This window comes from Bos grunniens, chromosome 3 (assembly GCF_055505025.1).
Source record: "Bos grunniens cultivar Pamir isolate PY7600 chromosome 3, Bosgru_T2T1.0, whole genome shotgun sequence".
In the NCBI taxonomy this organism is placed as follows: Eukaryota; Metazoa; Chordata; class Mammalia; order Artiodactyla; family Bovidae; genus Bos; species Bos grunniens.
In genome coordinates this window covers 28,441,828-28,457,490 of record NC_141167.1, presented here as the reverse complement: position 1 = coordinate 28,457,490, position 15,663 = coordinate 28,441,828, and the positions used below count along the sequence as shown (strand labels likewise).

At 54.5% G+C, this 15,663-nt stretch overlaps 1 protein-coding gene across 25 annotated transcripts in view; it reads left to right on the top strand.

Annotated features, from left to right (window-relative positions):
* Positions 1–15,663, top strand: part of LRP8 (LDL receptor related protein 8) — an 80,119-nt gene that overhangs the window by 29,472 nt on the left and 34,984 nt on the right. For all 25 annotated transcript variants that reach the window (XM_086389040.1, XM_086389006.1, XM_086389035.1 and 22 more), the window contains exons 3-4: positions 5,907–6,029; positions 14,560–14,688. In XM_086389040.1, coding sequence (XP_086245166.1) covers positions 5,907–6,029; positions 14,560–14,688 — 252 coding nt within the window. The remainder of the gene's footprint in view (positions 1–5,906; positions 6,030–14,559; positions 14,689–15,663) is intronic.

The following is a 15,663-nucleotide window of genomic DNA, read 5'->3' as shown; positions in this document are numbered from 1 at the left end:
GCCACAGCCTTAGAGGGTGGCTCTGGCTGGCGGGTGAGCGGGCAGGCAGACTGGGCCTCCAGGGAGGGGGTGCAGGTTGCTCTGGGCCACCGTCTCCTCCCCCTCTCACTCCCGCTGTGTTGTTGCTGCAGCCAGAGAACACTCCGGGTCCGTCGTCCTGTTGACTGGGGTGACAGTTTAATAGTAGCTTCCTGGGCTGTCATTTAAATCTGCCTGCCAGGTTAGTAGGCCAGGGGCGGGCTGGCACGCCCCCTGCCCCCACCCCGGATCTTCCTTCAGCTGGCAGCGGTCGTCTTGGCAACGCCGGGGCCTGGCGAGCTCTGCAGAAGGGTAACCATGGGGGGAGTGGCTCTTTCATCTGCCCGACCTGGGTACCAGTGGCCCAGCTGCCTTCGGGCTGGGCTGCAGGGCCAGAGCCAGGACACTTGGGGCTGGTCCAGGCCTGGGAGAGGAAATGGGAACAGATGAGTCCCCTCTGTGCACAAGTCTCCAAGGTGGGGGTTTACATCTTTGCTCCTCCAGACTCTCAACTGCCCTGGGAGGGAAGGGATCTGCCCCAGGTGGCTCAGAAACAGTGCTCAGTTGGAATCATCTCATTTGTGGGTCTCTGCTCTGCCATCAAAAAATGTTCCCTGAGGCCCGCGACCTGTCTGCAGGAACCTGAGGGCTAACACAGCCCTCATCTCTCTCATCTCCCCGTCCTGTGTGGCCTGGTATCAGTGCCCCCCACCGCCCAGCCATCCTGGGCTCACCTCTAGACATGTCCCTGCTCTTAGGACTGAAACTCTCAGCTTCGCTCAGGGCCAAATGCTCTGGGAACAGTGTTTTGTGTTTTTCATGGCTTGGTGGAGGTGGCCCAGAGACAGAAGATTGGGTACCCGCCTCTGCTGTGTGACGATAGGCCAGTCCTTCCCCTCTCTGGACCTCATCTTCTGATCTGTAGGATGCAGGGCTCGTACTACAGCAGTGTTTCATCAAGTGCAATTCATTGCACTGGTTTTTCTTGGGAAATTAGTAGACATGGCATCCAACAAAGATGGTCTTTGGCTTAACAAATTTGGAAAGTATTGCAGGAAACAAAATCAATCTGATATCTTTCCTGTAGGCCTCTCAGGGTCCTTGGTGAGCCAATGGGCATCAAGAATCTCCCAAAGGGAAAAGAATAAAGCTTATGCCAAACATCTGAATGGATGGTCCCCAGCTGTCTGTTGGGGTCCCTCGTCTCTCCTCCCCTGCTAGGGCCTGATGGTCCACGTACCCACCCCCACCCCCAAATACTGAAGGAGACCTGGGTAGCTTGGAGCTGTGGGTTTTGTTGGCTGTCCTGTGATTAGCAGGGATAGGGGATTAGTCCCTGGATATGCTCAGGGAAAGCCAGGCCGCTGCACTGGGCCTCTGAGGGGCAGCCTGGTGCCAGGCAGGGTGAGTTGGCCCATGGCCTAGTAGAGCTGCCAGGCCCCTTGCCCCTTAAGTGTCGAATGAGCCCCGAATGGCCACTCCACTGGCTCCTCCACACCCCATGCCGTTATCCCTCTCCTTGAATGCCCTTCTCCGCTCTCCTTACTCCCGCAGCTTGGCTGACCTTTCTTTCTTCCTTGAACACAGTCCCTTCCTCCAGGAAGCCTTCCCTGACCCCTGGGATGGTTGGGTAGCCCTCCCTGGCTTCCTGGCTACACAGTGTTACCAGGAGACAGAATACCTGGGCTCAGGTGCACGTGTGTGCTGTGCCTTTGATCTGCCGCCTCTCCCTGGGCTTGGCTTTTGCTTCTAGAATGGGAGAGCTGCAGAGGGGACTTCAAGGCCCTGGGCTCTGACAGGAGGGAGCATTGTGATTGCCAAGACGAAGCCACACTGAGCAGTTCTGCCCTGCAGCCCTGACTAATCTTTGTTTTGAAGCCCCCTGTCTGCACTGGGGCTGTGGGATGAGTGTGGGTGGGGAATAACAGCATGAAGGATGCACATTGTCTCGGGGAAGGGGCGGAGGAGCTGGGAGGTGCTGAGTGATCATAACAATTTCACAAGATCATAGGCTCTGGGCACAGAGAGGGGCTGAAGATGCAGTCAGCACCACACCTCCATACCAGATGAGGAGGTGGATGAGCCAGTGTCACACACACAGCAGCTGAGGCTGCTGACTTCACACATCGCAAACGCACACCTTTCTGCTTTTCGTGAAGTCCAGACACCATCTAATATAGCCCGACTGCTTCTCACAGCAACCCTGCGTGGTAAAGCAGGGATATGATCCCTGAATGTGGATGAAAAAAGTGAGACTCAGAGAAGTTGTGTAACTTGCAAAAGGGCACACAGCCCACAAGTGGCAGAACAGAGTTCCATCAACCGTGAGCAGCCTGACACTTTCCTTGGTCTGCGTTCTTGTTATGAAGAGCAGCTCTCGCCTCCTTTGTCCTGGATTTCCCATTCTCTCCCACTCGGCCATGGGGTTGGCCCCTCCCCACTGCCCTTTGGAATCCCGAGTCCTTTGTGGCAGCCCATCTGTTGCCATGGCACCAGATTATGATGTCGCAGACCCTGGATGACTGTGTACCATTCCTGGGCCGTGGAGGACAGGGATTCACAGAGGTGGGCATTGTCCAAGGGGCGACTGGCACAGAGGGACATAAATCCCTGGAAATAGAGAACCACGGCCCTGAGCCCAGCTTGGGAATCACCCTGGGAGCTGGAGCCAAGGCTGCCAAGGCCAGGAGAGTGGGGGCTGGCCTGGCTTGCTCTGACAGCCTCACAAGACTGCTGATCCCTCATCTCTTGGCAGGGCTGATGTAGCCTCTCTATACTGATCCACCCCACACTAGGATGCTCGCTCAGATCCCTTTTTGCCTTCTGCCCTTGTGCCAGTGCTTCCTGGGGGAGCCACCCTCGCCACTTGCCCAGAGAGGGAAGGAGCTTGCCCAGCATCACCCAGAGAGGAGGTGGCCATGCCAGGATTTAGACAGCTCTGCTTCCAAATCCTTCCACATGGTCACACTTCAGACAGGGCCCGCCCAGGTAGTTTAGCCCAGTTCCCAGCATGAAACTGACCATGCTGCCTCAGTTTCCCCAGGGTGGTGCATTAGCCAAGCACAGGTCGTCGAGGCCCAGGTTTACTGCACATTTCTGGGTACATTCCAGGGGAGCACTTCAATGTAGGTGCCTCTGGTCTATGATTGACCTTCCACATTGCCTTGCCCTGCAGCCCCTGGGATCTAGTCCCACTGCATTTGCCTCTCTGGGGTCCTCATTCTTAGCCTGATAATACCGTGGTGGCTAAGGGACTTAGCACAGAGAGCCCAAGCTTTGGCAGCTGCACATCGGATTGAAATCCCACTTCTGCCACCTACCACATCTACCTCTTTGAGCCTCAATTTCCTCTTCTGTAAAATGGAATTAACAACAGCTGTCAGGATAGCTATAAGTCGTCACTGGGATATTGAATGAAAGGTGCTAGGGTGGAAAATGTTCAAACTGGTCATGACAGTGAATGAATCTGTTCCCTAAAACACTGCCAGAGGACATGCACCCTGAGGCTGCCATTTCCTCCCCTCAGGACTGTGATGGTGCCTGTGGCTGCTCTGGCTTCCTCGCTTGGGGCCCACCAGGACCTGGCACACTGCGGGAGGCCAAGCTCACTCCCAGAATGCCAGGGAGGAGAGGGTGCTTGGTGAGCATCTGGCTGGCCCAGGCCCAGCGATGGAGCCCCTCCATCACCTTCTCGGTCAGCCTGGCCCTTCTCTCCTGGGGTTTGCTGGTTGTGCACTTGCACTAACAGGCCGGGCCGATTCCCAATCCGTGTGCTCAGGGCACAGATACATGCTCACCAAGCACCGAGTTGGAGCTTCCGTGGACTTTCCCATCTACTCCAGGGCTTTTGTTCCATATCTGATGCCACTGGGCATTTTGTTTGGAGAGCCCTGGTGGGGAAGAAGGTTGGCTGACAGTGAGGTCAAATTGTGACCTCTGCTGCCCCCGAGCTGTGACCTTGAGTGTGTAACTTAACACCCTGGGACTGAATTTCCCCACGTGTCAAGTGAGGGCCACAGCAGGCCTTTCGTCGTGGGGTTTCCTGGTAAAGTGTTAAGCACAGAGCCTGGCTCATGGGATGCACTTGGAGAATGTTAGAACAGGAAAAAGAAAGCACAGGAATAGATGTTTCTTTTTCGGATGCAGAGCTTCCTGTGAAGGGAGCACTCTGGAAATGTCCAGGTGCCAGAGCTCATAACTGTACTTACTCTCTGATGTGTCATAGGCTGTGATTTGCCAAAAGGCGGTGACTCAATGGTTATGTCTGAGCAAATTCTGGGAGAAAGGGAAGGACAGGGAAACTCACCATGCTGCAGTTCAGAGGTCACAAAGAGCCAGACACGACTTAGCGACTGAACAACAGCAACATTGGTATCTATTACCCACGTCAACCCCTGAGTGCAGGGCTCAGGGAGGGCTTTCAGGGTCCTGGACTGGGAGGCAATGAGCTGGTTCTGATCGCTGTGGTGTTGTGTTTCCCTGGGCCAGCCCTTTTCTGTCTCTAGGCCTCAGGCCCCCATCTGTAGGTAGACTCTGATTCCTCTGGTTTCTTCCCACCCTGCAAAGGCAGAGATGTTCTTCTAAGGAAAGTGTGAAAGCTCAGCCTAGAATGCAGATGCACTGCAAAGATTTCATTGAAAAGGAAGGCAGAAATGGAATGGATTCAGGAGCCCTAGTGTCTGTCCTCAAATCCTTGTTGGGCTGCTCAGGGGGAGGGAGCAGTCCTGTGGCTCCAGAGGAGGCCAGAGGGCCTGTGGGAGGATTTACATAACCCGAGGCTGGTCGCTGGGAAGGCGCTTCCTGGAAAGAGCTGGAGCCTGGCCTGCAGGTGTAGGAGCAGCGGCTATGTTTCCCTTGGGTTCAGTGGGCTCCACTGAAATTACCCTGAGTTGGGTCCTGTGTCGAATCTGATGTAATAGCCACACTGGAGGAGCATCGGGCCAGTGGAGGGACAGGGAGAAAAGCAAACCATGTTGGTCCCTGAGTTGGTCCCAGTTCTGCTCCCAGCTGTGAGAGCCCAGCCTGTTACGTATATCCCCCCTGAGGGTGTAGAACACCCCACTTCCTTTGCTTCTAATTCAGACTTGAACCATAAAAACAGCAATAGCTGCTGCTTACTGAGCATCTGCTGTGTACCAGGGTCTCTGTTGCCTGATCTTCATACATTACAACTTCTTGCTACTTCTCCTCGGAGCCCTTTGTTTCTTTCTCCCCATTACATAGATAAGAAAACAGAGGCTCAGAGGTCCAGTAACATCCCCAAGGTCACACAGATAGAAAGAGGCAGAGCTGGGATTCCAGCCTGCAGCGTGGCGGCCTCCCCTCCGGGCTGTAAAGGCCTTCAGGACAGAGACTGATTTGGATGTCTAGAGTCTCTTTCCCTGGCTGTGAACAAAACGTACCTCATTAATCTTGCCACGAGGTGATCACTTACTTTTGTGATTTATTATCATAAATAATAAGCTCCCTGGTGCTTGCAGAAGAGGCCTTGACTTCAGTCTGGCCGGAAGGAGGAGGAAAGGCAGGTAAAGGAACGGAGAACTGGCTGAAGGGGCCAAGGCAACCACTGTATGTGATCTGGGGAGGCTTCCTAGAGGCTGTGACAGTGAGACTGGACATGCGGGGAAGAGAGAGGTGTGATGGGGAGAGGCAGTCCCTTGGTGGTTGGTTGCTATCACCCTTGTTGAACCTGGAGAGCAGGGTCAGGGACTGCCTGTCTCCTCCTGGTGTGGAATGAATAAGTCAGTCTCTCCTGGAGCTGTGGGAGGTCATGTGGTCCAGTTTGCAGACGGAGGACGTTCTGGTCACCCTGTAGCCACCTGACTGTATGTCCTGGAAAAGCCTCCTGTGCCCACCAGGCCCCTCATACTCTTCTCCTTGCCCCACAGCCAAGAAGACCTGTGCAGACAGCGACTTCACCTGTAACAACGGCCACTGCATCCGAGAGCGGTGGAAGTGTGATGGCGAGGAGGACTGTCCAGACGGCTCTGACGAGTCGGAGGCCACGTGCAGTGAGTCCTGCCCCTGGGCTGTGGTGGGGCCTGGCTCTGGGGCTCAGTTTCCTTGCCAGGTCTTCCTGGTGGGGAAGCTGCAGGCTCAGGTGAGGTGATCTGTCTCCTACAGCCCCATAGGCACTTTGTGCTGAGCACTCACGAGCTCCGGTGCTTCTAGTCGCTGGTGTCCGGTGACCTGTGTCTGGGCTTTCTTCCCAGCCCTCTGGCAGCTTGGGCCCTGCTCTTAGAGTTCCAGGAGCTAAAAGCAGCCTCTCTGAAGCCTGATGGTGAGAAGCAGCCAGCACACATGCTCCAGGCCTCCCCTCAGTTTCCCCGACTAGTATTTTTTTTGAGGACTCCAATCATAATTCTAATACTACTAATGGCAGTCGGTACTTGTCTAGCATCACGATCTGCAAAGCGCTGTCTGCTTTCATTCATCTTATTCCCAGGGTGGCCTCATGAGACAGGTACTGTCACGTTCCGATTTCTGCAGAGGTGGAAGCTGAGGCTCAGAGAGGTCGAGTGACTTGCCCAAGGCCACCTAGCTGGGGTCTTCAAGGCCCTAACTCTGTCCTCTGCTCTGGGCGGACTGAGCCTAGGAGCTTGGCCCAGATGGCAACAGGCAACAGGGGCAAGATGAAGGCCGAAGCCAAGCCCCAGGCCCGCCTCCTGCACTCAGCCTTTGTCTCTCTGTGATTTCTTTTGCAGGCCCTAATCCTCAAAGCAAATGAACACCGGGCAGGTCATTCCGTGACATTTGTTAAATTAAAAAGGAGATGAGAAGGGGGCGGGGAAGGACCCGGTGGTCCCAGAGGCAGAGCTCCAGCAGAATGAGCCTGAGACAAAAGGCCAGGAGAGGGACAGCACGTGGAGGGCCGTGGGGCTGAGGGGGACCTGCTAGTCGCAGTCCCCGGATCTTCCTTAGGGGTCACAGTCACCCCAGAGGCAGAGGTGGGAACAGCGGAGCCCAGCGTCCTATCTAGGTCTGTGGCTGGTGATAACTGGGTTTCCTTGTCTCCTAGCAACAGAGCTACCAGTCTCCACATGCGAAACAGGGAACGGGAGAGAAAAAGGGAAAGCAGGAGCCACCCCTGCCCAAGACAAGGGACTCCCTCGTTTCCTTGCACAGCTGCCTCGCCTCCCCATACACACCGCAGGCCCTACCCTTTGCTCACTCCACCCAGCAGCCCCTGCACCCCGATGCAGTCCTGGAGGTGCTGGACGGTGGGGGAGGGCAGCCCAGTGCTTTGTCCCGCGCTTCCGGAGGAACAAAGCCCAGCCACGCCCACTTGTGGCTCCTCCTCAGGGCCAGCTTGGGCGAGGGGTGGGTCTGTTTAGAGAGAAAGAAACTGAGGCTGGGACAGTTTCGGCTGCTTGCCCAAGGCGGCCCAGCTAACATAGGGCAGAGCCATGTGCAGCCCGGAGTGCGTGTTTGGGGAGGGGAGCTGTGACCGCCTTGGCAGTCAGCCAGCTCAGCCATCCAGACCCCGTGCCTGCAGTTACCCTGGACACTGGGGATGGAGGGGAAGGGAGCGTCATCACAGTCATTACTGGGGTCTGTCCTGTTGCCGAAGAACTATGCTCCTGCTCCTCCCCACATCTCTGTCTGTTTGCAGTGGTGCTCCTTTCCATCTCCCTCCTGCCCAGCCCTGCACTTGGGCTGCCTCCCTTCTCTGCGTGCCCCCTCCTCCCCTTCTCCCTTGCCCTCTTTCTTCATCCTGCCTGTGTTTCTCTCTGTCTTCCCTCCTCTTGCCCCTCCCAGCACTTGCTGCCTTCCCATCTTCTGGGCTGTGCTGGGCTAGAGTGGTGGGGGGTGGCGGGTCTCTGGCCTCACACCTTCTGCCTCCCCAGGCCTGCTTCGGGCTCAGCTGTAAAGCAGTTATCAGGTAGTTGAGTAACTAGAAGCCTAGAGATGCTGAGGGCCCTGCTTCTAAGACACACAGGTTGTTCGTGGCTGGTCTGCCTTCCATGACAAAAGGCAGGCTCTCAAGTCTCTCTGGGGGTTGACAGAGTACTGTGTGGGAGCTGCCACCAGGGGAGTTGGGACACCCAGCTCTCTTCTCTGCATCCTGGGAGTCAGGGGGCTCTCCCAGTGATGCAGGGTGAGTCCTGCATGCTCTCCTGCCCCATCTGAGCTGTAGTCTCTAACATTCCAGAGTTCCAGAGACCATGATTCTAAGACTCCTGGACTCATAAGAGTCTGAGGTCCTTTTCTCCCTCGCCTGTACCCAGCTGGGCACAAGGCCAGGATCCCACTTTCTGTGCAGTTACACTGGTCACAGGTGGGAAGGCCTGTGTGTGGGGAGGGCTACCTGGAGGAGGTCAGCCAGTGTGGGACCTTGAGGGCCAGGCAGAATTGGGGGCAGCAGGACCTGGTAACAGGCTTGCTCATAGCCTCCTGACCAAGTGAGAACCCAGCAGCCAATTCACTGCCCATTTAGTTGGTGTTGTCATAGCAACCTCCACAGCCTACCAGGTTCCTGGGGACTGTGCCAACTTTTAGGATAGATCCCCTTCCCCACCTGCAAAGAAAGATTATAGTCAGTAGTCAAATGTAGTGGGTTTGATGTCTGATATACTCGGGTTCAGGTCCTTTAACCTGTGAGACCGCAGGCAAGTTGCCCAATCTCCCTGAGCCTTAGTTCATTCATCTGCAAAATGGGGCAATGGTACCTATCTTACATGGGTGGTGAGGACCAAATGAAAAAAAACGCACTCACAGTGTCGATGATGGAGGAAATGGCAGTGTGATTTTTATCGAGTTTTGACGTTAGGCCCTCTCCCCGATTTAAAATCTTCGAAGTTTAAGTGAAGATGCTTTGCGTGAAGTAGGGAGGGATTTGGGAGCAGGTTCCCATGCCTGTGTTCCCCTCTATATAATCTACATCTCACTGGCTGGGGTTCCTCCCAGATCTCTTTCCTTCTGGTTCTGGATTCTGTGGCTGTCACATTGAGCCAGGAGTCACAGTAGGAAAGCCCGGACATTTGCCTAATGAAAGTAGCATTTCAGCTCTAATTATAGCTCCCTTGATTGGGGATGTTTGTGACCCACCTTCAGGCATCTGTTGGGAGGTGTGCGGCATGTGGGTAGGGAAGCTGGTTCAAGGTGAGTGAGTTACAATTCTGGGTGCTGCTTATTGAAAATGAGGTTTTAATCATGCATGTTAGAGCCTTTCCATCTGGAAGAGGGACCTCACTGATTAACCAAGCACACCTTCCTATCAGAGATTTTCTGAGCTTATCCAGCAAGTCAGGGGCCCACCCAGCTGACCCTGTGAGAAGGAGCTTGGTGTGACTGCCCCCTTCTGCACAGTGGGACATCCATGCCATGCTTCCTGGGGCAGCAGCTGGACCCCATAGTCACCACTGCCTGAGCCCCTGGCCTCTGGGAGCTAGCAGTCCCTAAGTGGAGGCTGTTGGCCCTGCGCGTCCTGTGACCTGCACTGCTGATGTGCTTGCTCAATAAGAAGCCGTCAGGCACTTTCCTTCCTTCAGTCAACAGACATTTCCCTCTTTATTAATTTGTGAGCTTCTGAATTAGATAAAGGATGGTTGGATTTGGATTTCTAAGACAAGATTCTCTGGGAATTTTTAAATGCCTGCGATCACTCTGGAGTACAGTGGCAGGCCCTTGGTGACTTGGAGGATTCCTGATGTCTGAGGAAGTGGGGCTCCTCATTCCTGCCCCTGAGAACCTGGAGATACTTGGACAGCAAGCCAGAGGCATTCCCTGGGGCATCTGTTTCTGAGAGAGAGAGCGAGAGAGCGAAAGAGATGGAGAGAGAAGGAGAAGTGTTCAGGTCAATGGTGGGGGCTGCATCATGGAGGGCCTCTGGACTCTAATAAGCTGTGATGTCTATCCCCAGGGGTGACACCTGGGCCCTCCCAGCCCTTTGCATTTCATGAAATAAAACAAGGGCAACTGTTTGCTTAGTTCCAAGTTTGCTCCGGGTTCTGTATAGGGATTTCCATGTTTCTTCATATAAACACCCACCAGCTCTGGGAGATGATGTAACCCCATGTGCCGGTGAGGGGAGCCAGGGTGCAGAGAGGTTAAGTGACTTGTTGAAGGACCTTCATGTTAGTAAATTTGATGTGGAGTCCAAACCCATACTCTGTCTGATGCCAAACCCACGCTCTATCTCCCGCGCTATGCTGCCTGGGGCCTCTAGCTTCAATTATCCTGAAAGTGGGCATTAGACAGCCACCTCCCATCTTGCAGACTTGCCTAAGCCAAGGCCCAGTGAGCCTCCTCCCTGCAGTGACCCTCACCAGGGTCACCAGGAGACCATCGGGGCCTACTTCCCCCCGTGCATTGTGAAGTGCCATAAGTTAACAGTGTTTGGGGTTGAGGGACCTGGGGAAGATGTGCAGCTCTGCTCTTCACAAGACTTTGAGCAAACGACTTATGCTCTCTGGGCTTCACTCTCCCCATCTGTAAAATGAAGGTGATAATAGCCTTCACTTCATGAAGAGATTGTGCAGTGGTAATTTACCTCCCTGGCAATTCAGGAGACACAAGTGACACAGATCCCTGGGTCAGGAAGATTCCCCTGGAGAAGGAAATGGCTATCCAGTCTGGTATTCTTGCCTGGAGAATCCCATGGACAGAGGAGCCTGGTGGGTTACAGTCCATGGGGTCTCAAAGAGTTAGACACGACTGAGCACACACACTTGAGGAGATGCTGCGCGTCAACACTCCCCAGAGCAGCTTCCGGGGCTGAGTAGTGAGCGGTCTGACCCAGGAGCTCAGAGGGCGAGGTCCGTGTCCTGCTTTGGGAAATAGCTGCATCACAACAGAGACAGCGAGGTTCCGGGAGAGACAGCGGTTGTCATGCCCAGCGTCCAGTACCCTGGGCAGGTCGCTTCCCCTCTCTGGACCTCTGTCTCCTGTCACTCCAGCCAGTGCTCCTCAGTGTGACCTCCAAGGCCTCTTGTGTCCCCCACATTCCAAGAAGGTGCCTCGGCTCTTTGAGGGTAGGAGGGCTGGTGTCAGGCACTACTGAATCCTCAAGAGCCTGTAATTAGAGCTGTCTATTTAGGGACACAGCAAATGTCTTATTAATTATAAAGAAAGGAAGCAGACGGATTGTTTAATCATTGTCCTTGCTGAAAGGTTATGCAATTAACTGTATAAATATTCATTCAAAGTTCAAGCAGCTGCCTGCTGCACTGGGGTATGCAGAACCAGGCCCCCGGAGATGGTACAGATGGGTCAAGGGCCGTTTCAATCACCTGGACTTTTGAGCAGAGAGTTTGGGGTTGGTTCTGGGCCATGATGTATGGATGTCATACATGTCATGTATGGATGTGAGAGTTGAACCATAAAAAAGGCTGAATGCTGACGAATTGATGCTTTGACCTGTGGTGCTGGAGAAGACTCTTGAGAGTCCCCTGGATTGCGATGAGATCAAACCAGTCAATCCTAAGGGAAATCAACCGTGAATATTCATTGGAAGGACTGATGCTGAAGCTGAAGCTTCAATACTTTGGCCACCTGATGTGAAGAGCTGACTCATTGGAAAAGACCCTAATGCTGGGGAAGATTGAAGGCAGGAGGAGAAGGGGATGACAGAGGATGAGATGGTTGGATGGCATCATTGACTTAATGGACATAAGTTTGAACAAACTCCAGGAGATGGTGAAGGACAGGGAAGTCTGGCATGCTGCAGTCCATGGTGTCATAAAGAGTTGGACACGACTGAGCAACCGAACAACGATGATTGGGCCACTACCCTACCCATAGGAGAGTGAGGGGTTTGATGGAAAGGGCAGGGTTTAGTCAAAGGACTGTAGACTCTGACTCTCACTGCTGTGCATTTGGGGCCAGTTACTCTGAGCTTTGGTCTGGGTCTCTCTGAGCTTTGGTTTCCTCATCTGTAAAATGGAGTGCTTACCTGCAGGACCAGTGTCCTGCTCTGTTCTAGGGGTGCCCCTAACTCCATCTTTGGTGCCCCTGGAGTTTCCACTCACAGCCTGCAGGGCCTGCTTATGTAGCAGGGAGAGGGTCAGGATGACATGGGAAAATATCAACTCAGCATAAAGTAGCCTGCCCCACAGTAGGTACTCAGTAACCACGGCTCCCTAACAACTCCCCATGAGCATCTGTTTCCTGAGGCCTGGCGCACAGGTGCTGCCTCATCCCTCTGTCCCCTCTGTGTCAGGGGCTTGCAGACACACAGCGCCTCCTCTAACACTTTTCTGGAAGCAGATTTAAAAGACATGAAATCTCCTGTATCTTTTGGATTTGCAGAATGGTAACCCAGGGGTTCTCAAATGGGGTGCCTGAGAACCACCAGGGCACGCAGGGGTGGGTGGAGTTGCTAAGATGCCTGGGCTCTGCCCTGGAAGGCTGGATTCAGTCTAGTGTGAGCTAGGATCCAAGAACCTGCACCTACCACCCACCAGCCCACCCCTTATCTGGGACATGCTGGTCGCTGCAGCCCCCTCGTGTTCTGCTGGGCCCAGAGCAGGAAGTACTTTCTCAGTTCCTGCAGTGTGTGGGTGATGGAGGTGCTCTGGGCCCCTCCCCTGACTCCCAGGCCCCTCACCACCTGTACCACCTCCCCAAGGAAGCCTGTGTAAAGGGTCTTTGAGTATCAGTGCTTCCAGGGCTCTGCCCGACAGTATTTGTAAAGGGAAATTTCTGTAAAATGAATCCCATGAATCCTGTATTCCCAACAGGTTGCCTTATATTTATGAAATATGTTCCTAGGGATAACTTTGGGGTCCACAGTTGAGAGGTCCAAGGTACTCCTTTCCCATGGTGTAGTAGCATCTTGGGGTCTTGACTCAGACACCTGCCCCCAACTCATCTTGCCTGTGTCCTTCTCTCCATCTCTTGTGGGCTTTCATCCCAGCTATGGAACTAAGAGGTTGGGGAAACTGGTCTGAGATTAGAGAGAAGAACTGAGGGTAAGGTACCAGGAACCCACTGCCTCCAGAGTGCCACAGACTGTTCTCAGCCTCTGGCATGAGACACAGCTGACTGCACCCTCCCCTAGATCTTCACGACTTTGTGAGTAGGACCCGGCGCTGGGTGCTATGTCTGGTACACAGCAGGATACTCACTGAGGGAATAGATAAGCTGCTACGAGCGGCAAATGATAGTAGGTATCATGAGTGAGCACTGGCTGGGCATTCTAATTGCTTTACAGACTTTAATGTAGTTGTTGTAACAGTCCAGTGGGACTGGGAATAGTATTATGCCCACTTTATGGGCACAGAGATAAGGATTGATGGCCAAGATAGACGGCCAACAAGTGACTGAGCTGAACCCAGGCCGCCAAGCTCCAGAGCCCATGCCCTTGACCTTCGTGCTAGAGGCCCCAGTGTAACCTATGCCTTGCTGGAGTACTATGGAAGAGTCTAGCACTGCGCCTGGCACATCCTAGAGACCACTGGGTTCGGCCCGTGTACACCCTGGAAGGCAAGGTGAGGAAGCCAGCACGGAGGTCTGAGATGTCTCTGCCTTGGCTGGGTCTGTCACGTGGGTCGTCCTGGGATGCTCGGGATGGGAGCCATCCCCAGGCTGGATCAGGGTTCTCATTCTTTCTTCCAAATTGAGAATCAGCCCTGGAGCTTCGGGCCCCTGATTGAGTCAGTCTCTGATTGTGGCTGCAGTAATTATAGCTGTGTGGTCCCGCTGGGCCCTGGCACACAGCGACTGCTCTCAGCAGCGTGCTCGGCACATTAACAGGGGGAGGCAGGCTTGGAGGGAGCTCTTGGGGCCGTGGCGAGCCCTTCCCATCTGCAGGTTCGGATCACAGAGTCACTGATCTGGAAGGCAAACTGAGACCCAAACAGGGTGTATCTTGCCCAAGGGCACACAGCTGGAAATGGCAGAGGAGCATGCAGGGCATGGTGGCTCCATATTGCTGGAGCCTAAAGGAAAGGCTTGGAAGGGTGGGAGGTTAGGCCGGTGAGGCAGGTGGAGGGGTTGGCTCAACTGAAGAGGGTCTTGAGGGCCAGGGACCAGGGGGCCATGAGAGGGTGTTAAGCAGGGCAGTGACAGGGTCAACTGTAGGATTCAGAAAGTCTTAGGGGTAGGACTTTCCTGGTGGTTCAGTGGTTAAGAATCCACCTTGCCATGCAGGGGGGGACACAGGCTCAAGTCCTGGTCCAGAAAGATTCTACCTGCTGCAGAGCAACTAAACCCATGTGCTGCAACTATGGAGCCCATGCTCCAGAGCCTGAGAACCACAACTGCTGAGCCCTCATGCCACAAATACTGAAGCCCACACAGCCCTAGAGCCCATGCTCCACAGCAAGAAAAGCCACTGCCGTGAGAAACTCGCACACCACAACTAGAGAGGAGCTCCTGCTCACCACAACTAGAGAAAGCCCGCACACAGCAACAAAGACCCAGCCCACCCAAAAGTAAATACATGAATAGAAAAGTCTTAGGGGCAGAGGAACTTCTCAGATGAAGAAACTGAGACAGGAAGGCTTCAGGCCACGTGGCTGGAGTCGGGCAGTAGGGCTCACTGGCACCGTGCCCTATGTCCCCCTTGGCTAAGCTATGCTCTTGTGTCTCTCTCCACAGCCAAGCAGGTGTGTCCTGCAGAGAAGCTGAGCTGCGGACCCACCAGCCACAAGTGTGTGCCAGCCTCGTGGCGCTGTGATGGGGAGAAGGACTGCGAGAGCGGAGCGGACGAGGCTGGATGTGCCACGTGTGAGTCCAGGGTCTGGTCCCCAGGGTCACGGTCAGGCAGCCTTGGGCAGCAGTGGCCACTTGTGGGGAAGGAGGGCCAGATTCTGCAGGGGGCTTGGGAGGTGGAGAGGAAAGGGGAACGGTCAGGACACTAGTAACGGCCGGGCACTTTGAAGAGACATTCTTTTTCATCCTCACAACCACCTCACGAGCAGCCATTATCATCCCCATTTGTGGGTGAGGAAACTGAGGCTCAGACAAGCGAGGAAAAATGCCCACGGCTAAGTGATGGGACTGAGTGGGATTCGACTTCAGGTCCGGACAGCAAAGTCCATGCGTGTTTTAACCATGCCTGACATCTGCTCATCCATTCCATAAGTCTACACTGATCTCTGAGCAGGGGCAGGAGACCAGAGTGGGGGCCATAGTGAGAGATGGTGGTGGCCTGGGTGAGAACACAGCAGTGTTGGGGGGGGAAGGGAACAGATTCCTGAGGACTGTTGCTGAAATCTCAGATCTGAGCACCAATGTCACGGGGCAGGAAGGCATTCTCAACAGGCTTCTATAGGGACAGATGGAAGTGGTCACTGGGGCAGTTCCACATCAGTGGGCTTCAAACACAGGATTATCTCCTTCCCAGGGGGCAGGCCAGCAGGGCCTGGACCAGTGGGGAAGGCGGCCTGGCCGGGCATGTCTCATATGCAATGGGCACCTACTGTGTGCCAGGCTCTGGAAGGGACAAGAAGGTGAATCCTATAGGCCTCTCTCTGGGAGCTCATGATGAATGGGGGAGACAGACTGGCTGTTGGAACTGGGCTGTGAGGCTGGGCAGAGATCCGGGCGATCGCTCAGGGGCTTTTGCCAAGGACTTGTCCACCACTGTCTCCCACCCTGCTCACTCTGCCAGCTTCTGTCTTTGTATCTTACCCATCCTTCCTGGCCCGGGGGAAGTGCTGCCTCCTCTGGGGGCTTCTAGGTCACAGCACTCTAAGAATG